Source organism: Fomitiporia mediterranea (assembly GCF_000271605.1).
Source record: "Fomitiporia mediterranea MF3/22 unplaced genomic scaffold FOMMEscaffold_1, whole genome shotgun sequence".
Classification (NCBI taxonomy): domain Eukaryota; kingdom Fungi; phylum Basidiomycota; class Agaricomycetes; order Hymenochaetales; family Hymenochaetaceae; genus Fomitiporia; species Fomitiporia mediterranea.
This window is the reverse complement of record NW_006760386.1, coordinates 1,291,361-1,303,888: the sequence shown is the minus strand read 5'-3', so window position 1 is coordinate 1,303,888 and position 12,528 is coordinate 1,291,361. Positions and strand designations below refer to the sequence as shown.

Here is a 12,528-nt window from a genome sequence, read left to right as displayed (position 1 = left end):
AAACCATCGTATGCGACGCGACGCAATGAAGGTTGACAGACTGAGAAAGACGTGAATGTTAAGGGACAAGGCGCTCGGAAGCTATTTCGAAGCGCGCGTGTAGGTTGGGTGGGTGGGATGATGATTATGCCACGGTACGGACGGACTCGAGTCGGTCGGAGGACAACAGCCGGGCCGCGTGCGGCGGGCACGACGGGCGTCTTGTGAGGACGCTGTCGTTGTTGATGACGACGATGAACAACACGCGACGACAACGAGGTGGCTGTCTATGTGAAGAGTGAGTGCTCTTGCAGGATGTCGAGGGACAAGCCGCGCCGTGACATAGCCGAATCCACTTTGCTTACTCCGCTCACTTTATTTATTGTATCTATATTGCCGTTGTCTATTGTCGACATGGATCAAGTTCGTATCAAAATAAATCTCGCTACTACTAGATTTGAACTCAGTTTTGCTGTCGTTCTTTAGGACGCTTTCCGGAAACTCTTGTCTACCTCAAAACCAGGCACTTTACAATCAAGTTCCACAGCGGCTAGAGGTTCGTTACTCCCTCCGAAAGCTAAAGATGATCAAAAGTACGCATTTCCCCGTCCCTTATTATTCTACACGCGAACTCTGAGCTTACTAGCTTACCAGGAAGCCAACAGAAAGCTCAAAGGCTGCTTTCAAACCACGAAAAATAAAGAAACAGTCTGGGTTGAATTATCGTGACAGGGCAGTGGAGAGACGAACGGGTGCAGCAGGAGACTTTGCGGAGGTACGTTGCTCATCGGTTATACTCTAGTCATTGGCATTTTCCCTTATAATCTCGTTCCAGGTTGAATCGGTGTTAGAGAACTTTGAAAAACAGCATGCAGACTACGAAGACAGAGAGGCTGTAAGACCACTTCTAACTACCGTACCACCCAAAAATTAACATACACTACTCTTGATAGGTTGAAGAACAACGCCGTTACCTAGGCGGTGACGCAGAACATACCGTCCTCGTGAAAGGCCTCGACTTTGCACTTCTCGAACAAACTAAATCTCGCATGGCCGCATCCACCTCCGCACAAGACGACGAAGAGCTCGAGGAAGCGTTTCGTGGAGCAATATCCGCTTCACCACCTCCCTTAGACCAAACTACGACGACGTCGACGTCGAATACGAAGAAGAGGACGCGAGAAGATATCGTACGCGAATTGAAGAATAAAAGAACGAAAGGTGAAGGTGATGTGAATGGTGCTGAATCGTCGACACCGTTAGCGGATAGAGCACTTGACGAAGCTAAACGAGAGGGGAAGTTCAAGCCTATTGGATTTAAACCTATCGGTGCTACGAAAGATAAGGAAGGGAAAGAGGTGAAGAAAAAGAAGAAACGAAAGGTCACGGAGAACGGAACTGGCGATAGCCAACAACGGCCTCCTGGATCTACTGTTCCTTCCTCAAGCAAGGACGATGCAAGCACTTCGAATACGAAACAAGGACCCGACAAACCCGCGTCGGAACCAACACCCGCGCCCGAACCAGAACCAGAGCCAGTGAACGAAGACTTTGACATCTTCGCTGACGCTGGCGAATACGAAGGCGTGAACTTTGACGATGACGACGACGAAGGTATCGACGACTCTAGCAAACGTGAAGTTCAACCTAGTGAAGCACGCGAAACAATTGAATCCACACCAGCCGAAGGCGAGCCTGGACCTCGAAGGAAATGGTTTGACGACGACGAACCTCCCTCTCCTCCTCCCGAAAGGCTCTTACCATCACTCAACAATCAAAAGGGCAAGTCGAAAGATCCTTCTGGTTCTCCTGAACATACTACTCCCAGAGGTCAACGCAACGAAAACGAAGAACCACACGATGATGAAGAAGCTGAGAGAATCAGCCGTCTCGCACCACTCACTTCCTCAGCAGTTCCTTCCATTCGCGATATTCTCGCGGCTGACACGGCTCGTGAAGCTGAGGAGAAGCGGAAAGCTCGGAAGGAGAAACGGAAACGCGGTGGAGGTGGAGATGGTGGAGGTGGAAGTGGTGAAAGCAAGAAAGTATCTGCTGAGGCAAAGCTTAATAGGGATTACCAGAAACTCAAGTCGTATACGGAGAAGAAAGACAAGTCGTCGTAGTAGATTATGTCTTGCTCATGTATACCTTAACTTTGTTTTTGCTATCACAAGAGTTGTGCTTTGTGCATTCCATTCTAGAGTGCGATTCTTTTTAAAGCTTGGTTGTTGGTGCTGAAAGCGGTTACTTCGACATATCCCGGCGCATATTCAGTGAGAGCAGAATACACAATAATACTCAAAATATGCAGGCTATGTGCAACACGTGCTGTTCCGATCCAAACGTCAGCGTAAGAGAGGATCCACCCGTACGAGATTTTGACAAGATAACATAACATAGTAACGATGGTATTGCAACATTATGATGATGACAGAAGCTCATTCCCTCTATTCGTCCAGCTTGCGAAGCTGAGTCGGGAGTCCATGTCATCAATTTTTCTAAATCCATTACTCGTCAACACAGCGAATCGGACACGAAATGTAGAGCCACAACGACACACCTCTTTCGCATCTCACTGCGCCATGTTATCTCCTTCAGTTCGGGAGCGTTCAACGAGGCACCAATGATACCGAGGATTAGTGATACGAGCGCCTCGGCGATAATCTGTCGTGTCGTAAATAAAGTTAGTTAGTTATCATATTCCTGTGGTAGTCACATTGAAGTCGGAATGAAATGACTCGTACATCTTGAGGCAAAGAGCCCTCCGGTCTACCGAGCGCCTTCAAATGAGAGAGATCTAAGACCTGGTGAGGGACATGTGGATTGATGTGCGATACGGTATTACTAACGTTCGTACGTGGAGAACGCAGCTGATGGGATAACGTTACTATTAGTAACAGGCCTTGACTTCGGTTGGAGACGTGTACTGACCGTGAAGTAGGGCGAGGATGGCGACGGTGAGGAGGACGCGCCCGAGCATGGTTGGTCAAAATTAATGTCAGGCGGGCGGGTGAGGGTGTACAGGTGTGCGGTGGGAAGGCGGCAAAGGGCGGAAGGAATAGAAAGTGAAAATAGGAGAGTGCCGAGCTGTTTTGAGCGCGCATGACGAAACGCGTCGAGTCGCGCAGCCGGTGCTCCGGCCAGCGTCAGCCTCTGCTACCTACAAATACCCGGTGCATCTCCATCTGCTCTTTTGTTTTCGTCTCTTGTGGCTCCCTCTCTTACTTGGGTTTCCCTCTGTTCTTGGTTTACTCTCTACAGTCCGTGTTGACGGCAATGTCTGCAGTCGCTTCCGGTCCGGCACCAAAGTACGCCTTTCTCCCTATATCATTCCGCGTTGATTTTGCTCATACTTTTCTTTTTGTTGTCCAGTGGCGCTTCTATAGATGTCAAGCCTCAGGAAAGCTTATCCGTAGAATTGCAGGAGCCCCACAAGATGCAGAGAACACGAAGTGGAGGCATCCAAATGGGCGATGGCACACTCTATGTTTCCAGACCATTTCGGACAAATGGAAATAACAAATCGCGTGCTATCATCAGTTTCGTACCACGAAATAGCACTTTCGACCCACAAAACTCGCGCAATCCAAATGAGTTTCGAGTACGTCTGCAAAAAATTTACTATGTATCATCATCAGTTGGACTGAGCTGAGCCCGGCCCACGTTTTTGATGCTATAGGGTTTCTACACACTCTTTTGGATCTCAATGTTCCTCCTCGTGATACAAAACTATGTCGTCACTATGGAGAAGAACGGCTATCCAATTGAAATGGCGTTCGCCGCAATGTTCTCCCGACATGCTTTCACACTTGCTCTCTCTGACGGCGTTTTGGTATTGAGCACTGGATTTTGTGTTCCGTTTGCTATTGCGTTGAAGAAGGGCTGGCTTAACTTTTCTCCGTGGGGTGTCGTTATTCAGCATACGTTCCAAACGCTTGTGCTAGCTGTTGCCGTAACATGGACATTCAAAAGGTAGGTATAAATATTCTTTCACGGTGTTTAAATTAAATTGAAATCGATATTCCAGGAAATGGCCTTGGGTACAATCCGGGTTCCTCACACTACACTCCCTCGTGATGATCATGAAAATGCACTCTTACATGAGCACGAACGGCTATCTACAGAATGTACATCGGAACTTCGAAAAGACGATGGCAAAGCTACGCTCAGCCACATCAAATGTCGGAGGATGGGACGTTGCAATCGTCGAGGCAGCTTCACATGTAGTAGACGAGCCAACTCCTCAATCATCTCCGGAAGACCTGGGTGCATCTCCTAGTATCACGCCGATACCAGGTGGGACACAACGAAGTTACATTGACGGAGACGTTGCTATTGCTTTGCGCAAGAAGTTGCTTTCGGTTCCGGATGAGAGGAACGAGTCTAGACATGAGAAAGTTATGCAAATTCGAAAAAAGATAGCAAATGACTTTGCTGTATTGGTGCATCATCCGAACCAGGACGTTGCTGCGCTTGCGGAAGAACTCGTAGAGATGGAAGAGGAGCTCACCAGCCAGGGGCCGGAGAAAGTGCGATGGCCGGATAATATTAGCTTGAAGTCCTTTGCGGACTATATGTTGATCCCGACGCTTGTTTACGAGTTGGAGTACCCGCGAACCGATAGGTGGATAATTCATTTCTGATCCCGTAGTTTTTCTCTTCCTGACTGGTTATTTGCAGAATTCGACCATTATATGTATTCGAGAAGACCGTGGCGACTTTCGGAACGTTTGCTTTGTTATATACCATCACAGAGAACTTCATACTCCCTCTCGTGCCGACTAGCCGAGACCAGTCGTTCTTCCGTTCTTTGCTGGACTTGGCGTTACCTTTTATGATTGCGTATTTGTTACTCTTCTATATCATCTTTGGTGAGCAACCCGAGTTAGCGTTATTTAGCTTATATGCTGATTGGGGTGTAGAGTGTGTTTGTAATGGGTTTGCTGAATTATCTCGGTAATGGTCTTGGTCACTTTTGGCTGCTTTGCTTCTGACTCGATAAATAGTTTTGCAGATAGGCAATTCTACGAAGATTGGGTGAGCTACTCATAAATTTATTATTCTTTAACTCTCTAACGAGCTTGCCCTCCGCAGTACGCTTAACTCCCTACCTACAAAACTCTGTCCGCAGCCTCCAACAAATAACTAATTAATGACTCCTACAGGTGGAACTCGACGTCATGGGATGAATTCGCGCGCAAATGGAACAGACCCGTGCATACCTTCCTATTACGACACGTCTACGCATCGTCGATAAAGAGTTACAAGCTTAGCAAGAAATCAGCTATGCTCATTACGTTCTTCTTGTCTGCGTGTTTGCATGAATTGGTTATGGCTATTGTTACTAAGAAGATTCGGTTAGTATTCATTCATTTATATTGTTCTTTGTCGGTCTTTGAGCAGATGTGCTAATGATTGTACGTTGTGAAGGATGTATCTCTTCATGCTCCAGGTAAACAAAAAATAAACCACAGCCGCTATACTCACACTGTGGACTGACCGAGAATCCTTTCTTTACAGCTCATCCAAATTCCACTAATTGCCATTGGCCGCATGCCCTTCATCAAGCGAAACCAAGTCGTGGGCAATGTCGTGTTTTGGGTTGGCCTTTATGCAGGCTTCCCACTGCTTTGTGTTGCGTATTGCGCATATTAAATTAATTGGAATGGAACGTAGGGAACAGAACGGAACACAGGGAAGAGAAGGTTCGACATCACGAAACACGAACATACATCTATTTGTCGTGCTAGGTCGGGAAAGATCATACTGGCTGATATCCAGTTGTGGGCTCGAAGAGACGAAAACGAAACACGAGCGTCTACCTATTCGGTAATTGCGAGTCGAGAAAGAAGTTTCTTGATTACGGGAAGGAGGAAAGGAGAGAAGGAAACACAGTATTAGCTGATATCTATCTTGATTAACAACTTGCATATGTGTACACACATACACGTGCACTGTATTTATGGTAGGTTTGTTTTGTTGGGAGGAGTGGGGAAATTGGATGTATATGTTTTTGAAGGAGTGTAAAATAATAGTCGTAATGTTAATAATGGAGTTGTTATTTTTTTCTTAAGTGAGGAGCCTGGCATGTCAACTTAAGAGTGAATAGACATATCTAGTAATTCTTCGCCGTAACTACAATTCACCAAGCCCAGCATATAGTGATCAGTGTAGTGTAAATTTAATCATGATCTCTGATAGTCAACCAGTAAACCTTGTTTCGGAAACTCCTGGCTTGGCAAACCTCCTTCCATTTGATGATTATTCTATGAGGAATGAAACCTGATAAGACTGCAGTGAAATGTGTAGTCGTCGGCTTGTGAAATGTACAAACGGAGTCTGAAGGTGATGCTCGTTCCCTGGCAAGCCCGTTTCCCCTTCTCATAACCACCATCACTTCTTCTCGCTGAGAGACCTTTTGGTTCTTCGCTTGTCCTGGCCACACATTATTTAATGTTTGAGCATTGAAATAAGTACAAGCCGTTTTCTTTCATGACTGCAATGTATTTTAGCTGTAGGTATGATACAAGTAACGTGACACAGCCACGTTCTTTGTGTGTTCTTGCGGACTTTGTATCGGGGTGTCAATCTGTGGCTTCTTCAGCCCAATCTGTCAAACGCACCTTCTTCAAGCCTCTGCCTTATTTCACGCGTAATTCCACAAATTCACCAAAGACACATCTTTGTTCGGTCACCTCGATTCTCAACAAGGAAGCACGTCAGTCGAACAAGCGAAATACAAAATGATTTCATAACACGTGATGCAGGCTGGAGTAATACGCCAAGCAGCCAAGCCACGACCGAGTAACAGGTTATAAGGGCCCCACTGTGTCTGGGCCTAATGCCGTTTCCCACAACGCATACCCCCACCTTGAATGGGAGACCCTTCTGTATCAATCGAGCAGCATGCATCAGTCGTGCCTCAGCCTACGACTACTACTACTTCCGTTCCTGTCGGTGCCGACGACGATGAGCCCCCTAGTCCGCATTCATCCGCTCGGACGTCTCAAGTAGAGCATAGTAATGTGGATGGAGGTCCGGTGGGCAATGATGCCGGCCAAGTGGGAAGCGTTTTGTCATTTGGACGTGAGAGGAAGAAAGAAACGACCGATCCAGAAAAGCAAGAGGAAGTTCGACCTGCAACTGAGCAAGCCCTTGTGAGCGGTGAGAGGGCAGTGCTAAGGAAAACAGGAAGACTGCGTACATTGTTTACTCCACGCCATCCTGTCGGTCCGTCACCAACGTACCGCGCATCAGCCAAAGCCACGCTCAAGTACACTCCGTTGAACATATTTCTTCTATGCGTACCCACCTCCTGGATATTACATTACACACACCAATCGCCCGTCGTTATCTTCGTCTTTGCCGGACTTGGAATACTACCTCTTGCAGCACTGCTCGGTCTCGGCACCGAACAAATTGCACTACGCACGAGCCAGAGTATTGGTGGATTGCTCAACGCGACGCTAGGAAATGTCATCGAGCTCATCGTTGCAGCTATCGCGCTTTCCCACTGCGACCTCAATCTGGTGCAGAGTTCACTTCTTGGAGGTCTCCTTAGTAATCTATTACTTGTCCTTGGCATGGCATTCGCTGCTGGAGGTTTCCGGTTCCACCAGCAGGAATTCCAGCCCATCGTCGCACAGCTTAACTTGACACTTATGACACTATCGGTTATTACGCTACTTGTGCCCGCGGCGTTTCATGAGTTCCTAAGCGAAAGGCTGCAGATGGGTGAAGAAGGGCAGATATTACTGCAACTGAGTCGAGGTACTTCGGTGATATTACTATTGATGTAAGGGCACCAATCTCGTTACCTGTGGTCGTTAACTAATTGTACCTCGTAGATACATCGCGTATCTTTTCTTCCAGTTCTATTCGCACTCCCATTTGTTTGTGGACACTGTGCAGCAACCTACCTCGCGTCGTTCCTCCGCATCTTCGTCCAGCGTGGGCACTGGCTCTATTGTCGATCCAGTGCTCCCTCCACCCGTGACTTCCAGTCTGGATCACATTGAGAAACCGCGCCTCAATGTCCCATTTGCGTTAGGTTTGCTCGTGGCTATTACAGCTCTCGCATACCTCACAGCCGAGTTCCTCGTCGACGCACTGGATGAGGTCGCAGCTTCCGCTCCCTTCTCGAAGGAATTCCTTACGTTAATCATCATCCCCATCATCTCGAATGCAGCGGAGCATACAACTGCTGTTGTCGTTGCTAGCAAAGGGAAGTTTGACCTCGCGTTGGGCGTTGCTGTTGGGAGCTGTATTCAGATCGCCTTGTTCGTTATACCGGTTTTGGTCCTCGTAGCGTGGTGCGTTGGTAAACCGCTGTCTTTAGTGTTCGACCCATTGGAAACGTTGTGTCTTTTCTTCTCTGTGCTGCTGGTCAAGTTCTCTGTTGAGGATGGGAAAGCGCATTGGATGAGTGGTGTCGTTCTAGTCGGTTAGTGTTTCTATTTTATAAATGATGAAGAGAGCTGATTTATTTTTCTAATTCTGCTTCGCACAATTTTAGCGGTTTACATCGTCATTGCACTTTCATTCTGGAACTTCCCTGATAACTTGGGTAACGATATCGGTCTCGTCTGTGCTTAGACTGATTATTTTCGTCGATTGGACTTTTCTCGATGATTGTTTTTCCTGTCTATGAATAATATAGCGTCTGTAACGCCACGCATGCGTTATTTTTACTGTACAGTGTACATGTATAACTCACGAGAAAGAATGTATATTGACATGGTTTGGAGAGCATATACTTATTGGAGCGTGTTTGTATATGTTTGGAACTTTTACTCACGTTTATTTTGTCAGAAGCAGTTCAATTTGTTTTTGCTGCGGACTCTGTCATGTCGCCATCATAATTTGGCATTTCAACATGGGTGATACTGCGAACAAGCGCCCACATCTTCCCCCTGACTGTGCAACATCGTGCATATTGTGCACTGTTGCCCATCCCAGTCCTATTTTTGTCTAATTGGCGAAAACAATCACTTTTTTTAACATCCCGAGCCTCGGGAGTCAGCCTCGCTTATTGAGCTGCGCAGTGCAGACATCCCTTAGTGAAGAGACTTCTTGAGCCGTCTGGCAATTCGCTGTGTGCAGCACAGAAGTACAAGGCAGGCCCAATTCTAGTACCACGATGTAATGTGTTTCTCTACATATTTCTGTATTTTGACTTACACACAGCTGAAACAGTGCACATTTAGAAATGGGATCAAACAGTACATCGGTTCAAGATTCTCTTGAGGTTTTTGTTGGTCCTGCTAATGTTTCGAGACATCACGATCTTGCTCTCGAACACTGGGAACGCTTCGAGCAATCGGGGGAAAGGGAAGAGCTCGAAAAGTCTATCAATCATGAACGTGCTGCCCTCAGGCTTCGTCCTGAAGGAGATCCCGATCGTTCCGAGTTGTTATATAATCTTGCGCTTTCTCTTTCGACACGATACGTTTGATGGAATAAATTGGAAGACCTAGAAGAATCCATCGACTTGGACCGAGCTGCCCTGGAGCTTCGCTCCGAAGGCCATCCCGACCGTTCCGATTCGCTGCAAAACCTTGCAGAGTCCCTTCGTACATGATACAACCGACGGGGCCATTTGGAAGATGTAGAAGAAGCCATCAAGCTCGACCGAGCTGCCTTGGAACTTCGCCCCGAAGGCCATCCCGATCGATTTATGTCTCTCAGCAACCTCGCAGCTTCCCTGTTTAGTCGATACGAGCGGCATGGTAGGCCTGAGGACCTTGAAGAATTCATCAAGTTGCAGCAAGCTCCTCTGAATCTTCATGCCAAAGACCGTCCTGAACATTCTATGTCTCTTGGCAACCTCGCGACTTCTCTGTGGACTCTGTACAAGCAGCATGGAAGGAAAGAAGACCTTGAGAAAGCCATCGAGTTGGGCTGGGCCACCCTAGAGCTTCGACACGAAGCCAATGCCGATCGTTCTATGTCCCTCACCAGTCTTGCATCTTTTCTGTGTACTCGATACCAGCAGTACGGGAAGACGAAGGATCTCGAGGAGGCCATAGAGTTGCAACGGGCTGCCCTCGAGCTTTGTCCTGAAGACCATCCTAATTATTCTATGTCTCTCAGCAACCTTGCAGAAGGTCTACGTACTCGTTATAACCAGCATCGAAGGAGTGAGGACATTGAGGAGGCCATCGAGTTGCACCGAGCCGCTCTAAAATTTCTACCCGAAGGTCATCCGAATCGTTCTATGTTTATTAGCAACCTTGCATACTCTCTACGCACTCGATACATCCAGCATCAAAGAACTGAGGACCTTGAGGAGGCCATCGAGCTGAATCGAGCTGCTCTGGAGCTTCGACCCGATGGACATCCTCTTCGTTACGCTTCTCTCAACAATCTCGCAACCTCTCTGAACATACGATACAAGCTGCACGGAAAGGCCGAGGACTTTGAGAAGTCTATCGAGCTGAAACGACTCGCGCTTGAGCTTCAGCCTGAAGGCCATCCGGAGCGTTCTTTATCCGTCATTAACCTTGCAAGTGCTCTGAGGACTCGATACCAGCAGAATGGAAGGATTGAGGACCTTGAAGAGTCCATCAAGCTGAATCGAGCAGCTCTGAAGCTTCGACCCGAAGGCCATCCCGATCGTACTAAAACATTGAGGATCCTCGCAGATTCTTTATATGCTCGGATTAAGAAACTACGAAACATGGCCGACTTTGAAGAATGCATGGAGTTACTAGGACTCGCTGCTACTCATAAATTCTCAGGTTCGTTTGATCGCCTTCTTGCTGCCCGACACTGGGCAGCACTTGCACGATTCCACGAGCACGACACTACCTATTCAGCCTATAAAGAAACGATATCGATACTTCAACACGCTCTCACCGTAAATCCAACTCTTCAAGCACAACATGACTTCCTTCTCAGGAGTAGCGAATCCAGAACGCTCGCCATGGACGCCGCTTCTTATGCTGTAGAGGAAAATCAACTGGAACAAGCGATGGAGATATTTGAGCAAGGGAGAGGCTTACTCTGGTCGCAGTTGCGCGGCTTTAGGACTCCCTTGGACAAACTTGCAGAGACAAACAAAGAACTCGCTGACGGATTCCGTGATGTCAGTGGTCGGCTGGAGAATCTTGCAACATCGCATGAATCGATAATATCTGGTTTGACCACGGATGCAAACGGATCAGTTAATCTGAGCATACAGACAGGACAGAAATCATTTGACAAGCTGCTAAAGTTAAAGAGACAACTTTCGGACGAACAAGAGGTTATTCTTAGAGAGATTCGGCGAGTTCCAGGATTCGAGAGTTTCCTCGAAGCTACGCCATTCAAGACACTGCAGCAGGCGGCTTTGGAGGGACCGGTCATCGTGATCAATCACAGCACATACCGTTCTGATGCCCTCATCGTACTCTCCCGTGACGACCCATTAGTCGCTTGCGTTCCGTTGGACGATGAATTCTATGAGGATAGCACCGATCTGTGCAACGAGCTTGTGGAATCACGCCAAAAGTTTGGCGCCGATTCGCCAAAATATGACGAGAAGCTCCGTGAAGCGATGGAGATGCTATGGGACAGAGTCCTTACTGATGTCGTGGATAAACTTACAGAACTCGGAGTCGCAAAAGGTTCTCGCATCTGGTGGTGCCCTACGTCCGTGTTGTCTGCGCTTCCGTTCCATGCAGCAGGACCATTCGAGGATGAACATGGTACTGTGAAATACTTATTGGATGATTATGTCTCGTCTTACACACCAACGCTCGGTGCTCTCGCCAATGCACGGTTAGGTGGCAATGAAGACGACCCAACAGTGCTCGTCATTGGAGATACCTCACTTCGATCGGCTAAACAAGAAATTTCCAACATTCGGAATTGTGGCATGAGCACCAAGTTACTCGTCGGTAAGAACGCCACTCATGATGGAGTGATCAAAGCCGTCCGGAAAGCGACATGGGTCCACTTTGTCTGTCATGGATCTTTAGATCCAAAGCCCTTTGGCTCTTCGTTCAATCTATCGGATCGTGGGCTAACAATGCTCGATGTTGTCCAATCAAGTCTTCCAAATGCCGAATTTGCTTTCCTTTCTGCTTGTCATACCGCTGAACAGCATCGTGACAGTGCACACGATGAAGTTCTTCACCTCGCAGCGGCGATGCAATTTTCTGGTTTCCGAAGCGTGATCGGTTCGATGTGGGAGCTGCTTGACACGGATGGGCCAGCATTTGCCAGAACCGTTTATGAATACATTAACGACTGCGAGGAGGGCGAGGCAAAGTATAAGAGGGCGGCTGGGGGCCTTCGCAAGGCGTCTTTGGCGCTGAAAGCGCGGGATGGGATTCAGGCTGAACGATGGGTCAATCTCGTACATATAGGTGCTTGAGTCATGTAATCTCTGCAACTTATATCACTATTATTGCTTATCTATTGCCTGTAACGAGCCACGACGTCAGTTTTGAAGGTCATAGCTTAACTTGTGTACAGTCCCACATCCAGTCCATAATACATATGTTAATCCCATGCTAACATATCTTAAATATATATATACCAAATAGCTTATTCCAGAGATAAACT

At 47.5% G+C, this 12,528-nt stretch overlaps 5 protein-coding genes across 5 annotated transcripts; 4 read left to right on the top strand and 1 right to left on the bottom strand.

Moving 5' to 3' along the window:
* Positions 1 to 356: 356 nt before the first annotated feature.
* Positions 357 to 2,117, top strand: FOMMEDRAFT_143896 (uncharacterized protein). The gene is made up of 5 exons (XM_007261416.1): positions 357 to 402; positions 466 to 572; positions 634 to 754; positions 815 to 874; positions 933 to 2,117. Exons 1-5 carry the CDS (start codon positions 394 to 396, stop codon positions 2,100 to 2,102), a joined length of 1,467 nt encoding a protein of 488 aa, XP_007261478.1. The 5' UTR covers positions 357 to 393; the 3' UTR covers positions 2,103 to 2,117.
* A 281-nt stretch (positions 2,118 to 2,398) lies between these two features.
* On the bottom strand, positions 2,399 to 2,959 carry FOMMEDRAFT_73630 (uncharacterized protein; the record flags this gene model as incomplete). Its single annotated transcript, XM_007261415.1, has 5 exons — positions 2,399 to 2,477; positions 2,540 to 2,643; positions 2,724 to 2,776; positions 2,829 to 2,849; positions 2,911 to 2,959. 5 exons carry the CDS (start codon positions 2,957 to 2,959, stop codon positions 2,399 to 2,401), a joined length of 306 nt encoding a protein of 101 aa, XP_007261477.1.
* A 267-nt stretch (positions 2,960 to 3,226) lies between these two features.
* FOMMEDRAFT_16175 (MBOAT-domain-containing protein) lies at positions 3,227 to 5,948 on the top strand. The gene is made up of 10 exons (XM_007261414.1): positions 3,227 to 3,287; positions 3,352 to 3,580; positions 3,659 to 3,951; positions 4,007 to 4,603; positions 4,660 to 4,850; positions 4,902 to 4,935; positions 4,986 to 5,016; positions 5,146 to 5,336; positions 5,410 to 5,431; positions 5,500 to 5,948. Exons 1-10 carry the CDS (start codon positions 3,256 to 3,258, stop codon positions 5,632 to 5,634), a joined length of 1,755 nt encoding a protein of 584 aa, XP_007261476.1. The 5' UTR covers positions 3,227 to 3,255; the 3' UTR covers positions 5,635 to 5,948.
* Positions 5,949 to 6,303: 355 nt separating this feature from the next.
* Positions 6,304 to 8,719, top strand: FOMMEDRAFT_137810 (calcium/proton exchanger; the record flags this gene model as incomplete). Its single annotated transcript, XM_007261413.1, has 4 exons — positions 6,304 to 6,324; positions 6,885 to 7,774; positions 7,827 to 8,422; positions 8,495 to 8,719. 4 exons carry the CDS (start codon positions 6,304 to 6,306, stop codon positions 8,572 to 8,574), a joined length of 1,587 nt encoding a protein of 528 aa, XP_007261475.1. The 3' UTR covers positions 8,575 to 8,719.
* A 273-nt stretch (positions 8,720 to 8,992) lies between these two features.
* FOMMEDRAFT_164473 (uncharacterized protein) lies at positions 8,993 to 12,337 on the top strand (the record flags this gene model as incomplete). The annotated part of the gene is made up of 4 exons (XM_007261412.1): positions 8,993 to 9,120; positions 9,186 to 9,380; positions 9,450 to 9,551; positions 9,585 to 12,337. Exons 2-4 carry the CDS (start codon positions 9,188 to 9,190, stop codon positions 12,335 to 12,337), a joined length of 3,048 nt encoding a protein of 1,015 aa, XP_007261474.1. The 5' UTR covers positions 8,993 to 9,120; positions 9,186 to 9,187.
* Positions 12,338 to 12,528: the final 191 nt, after the last annotated feature.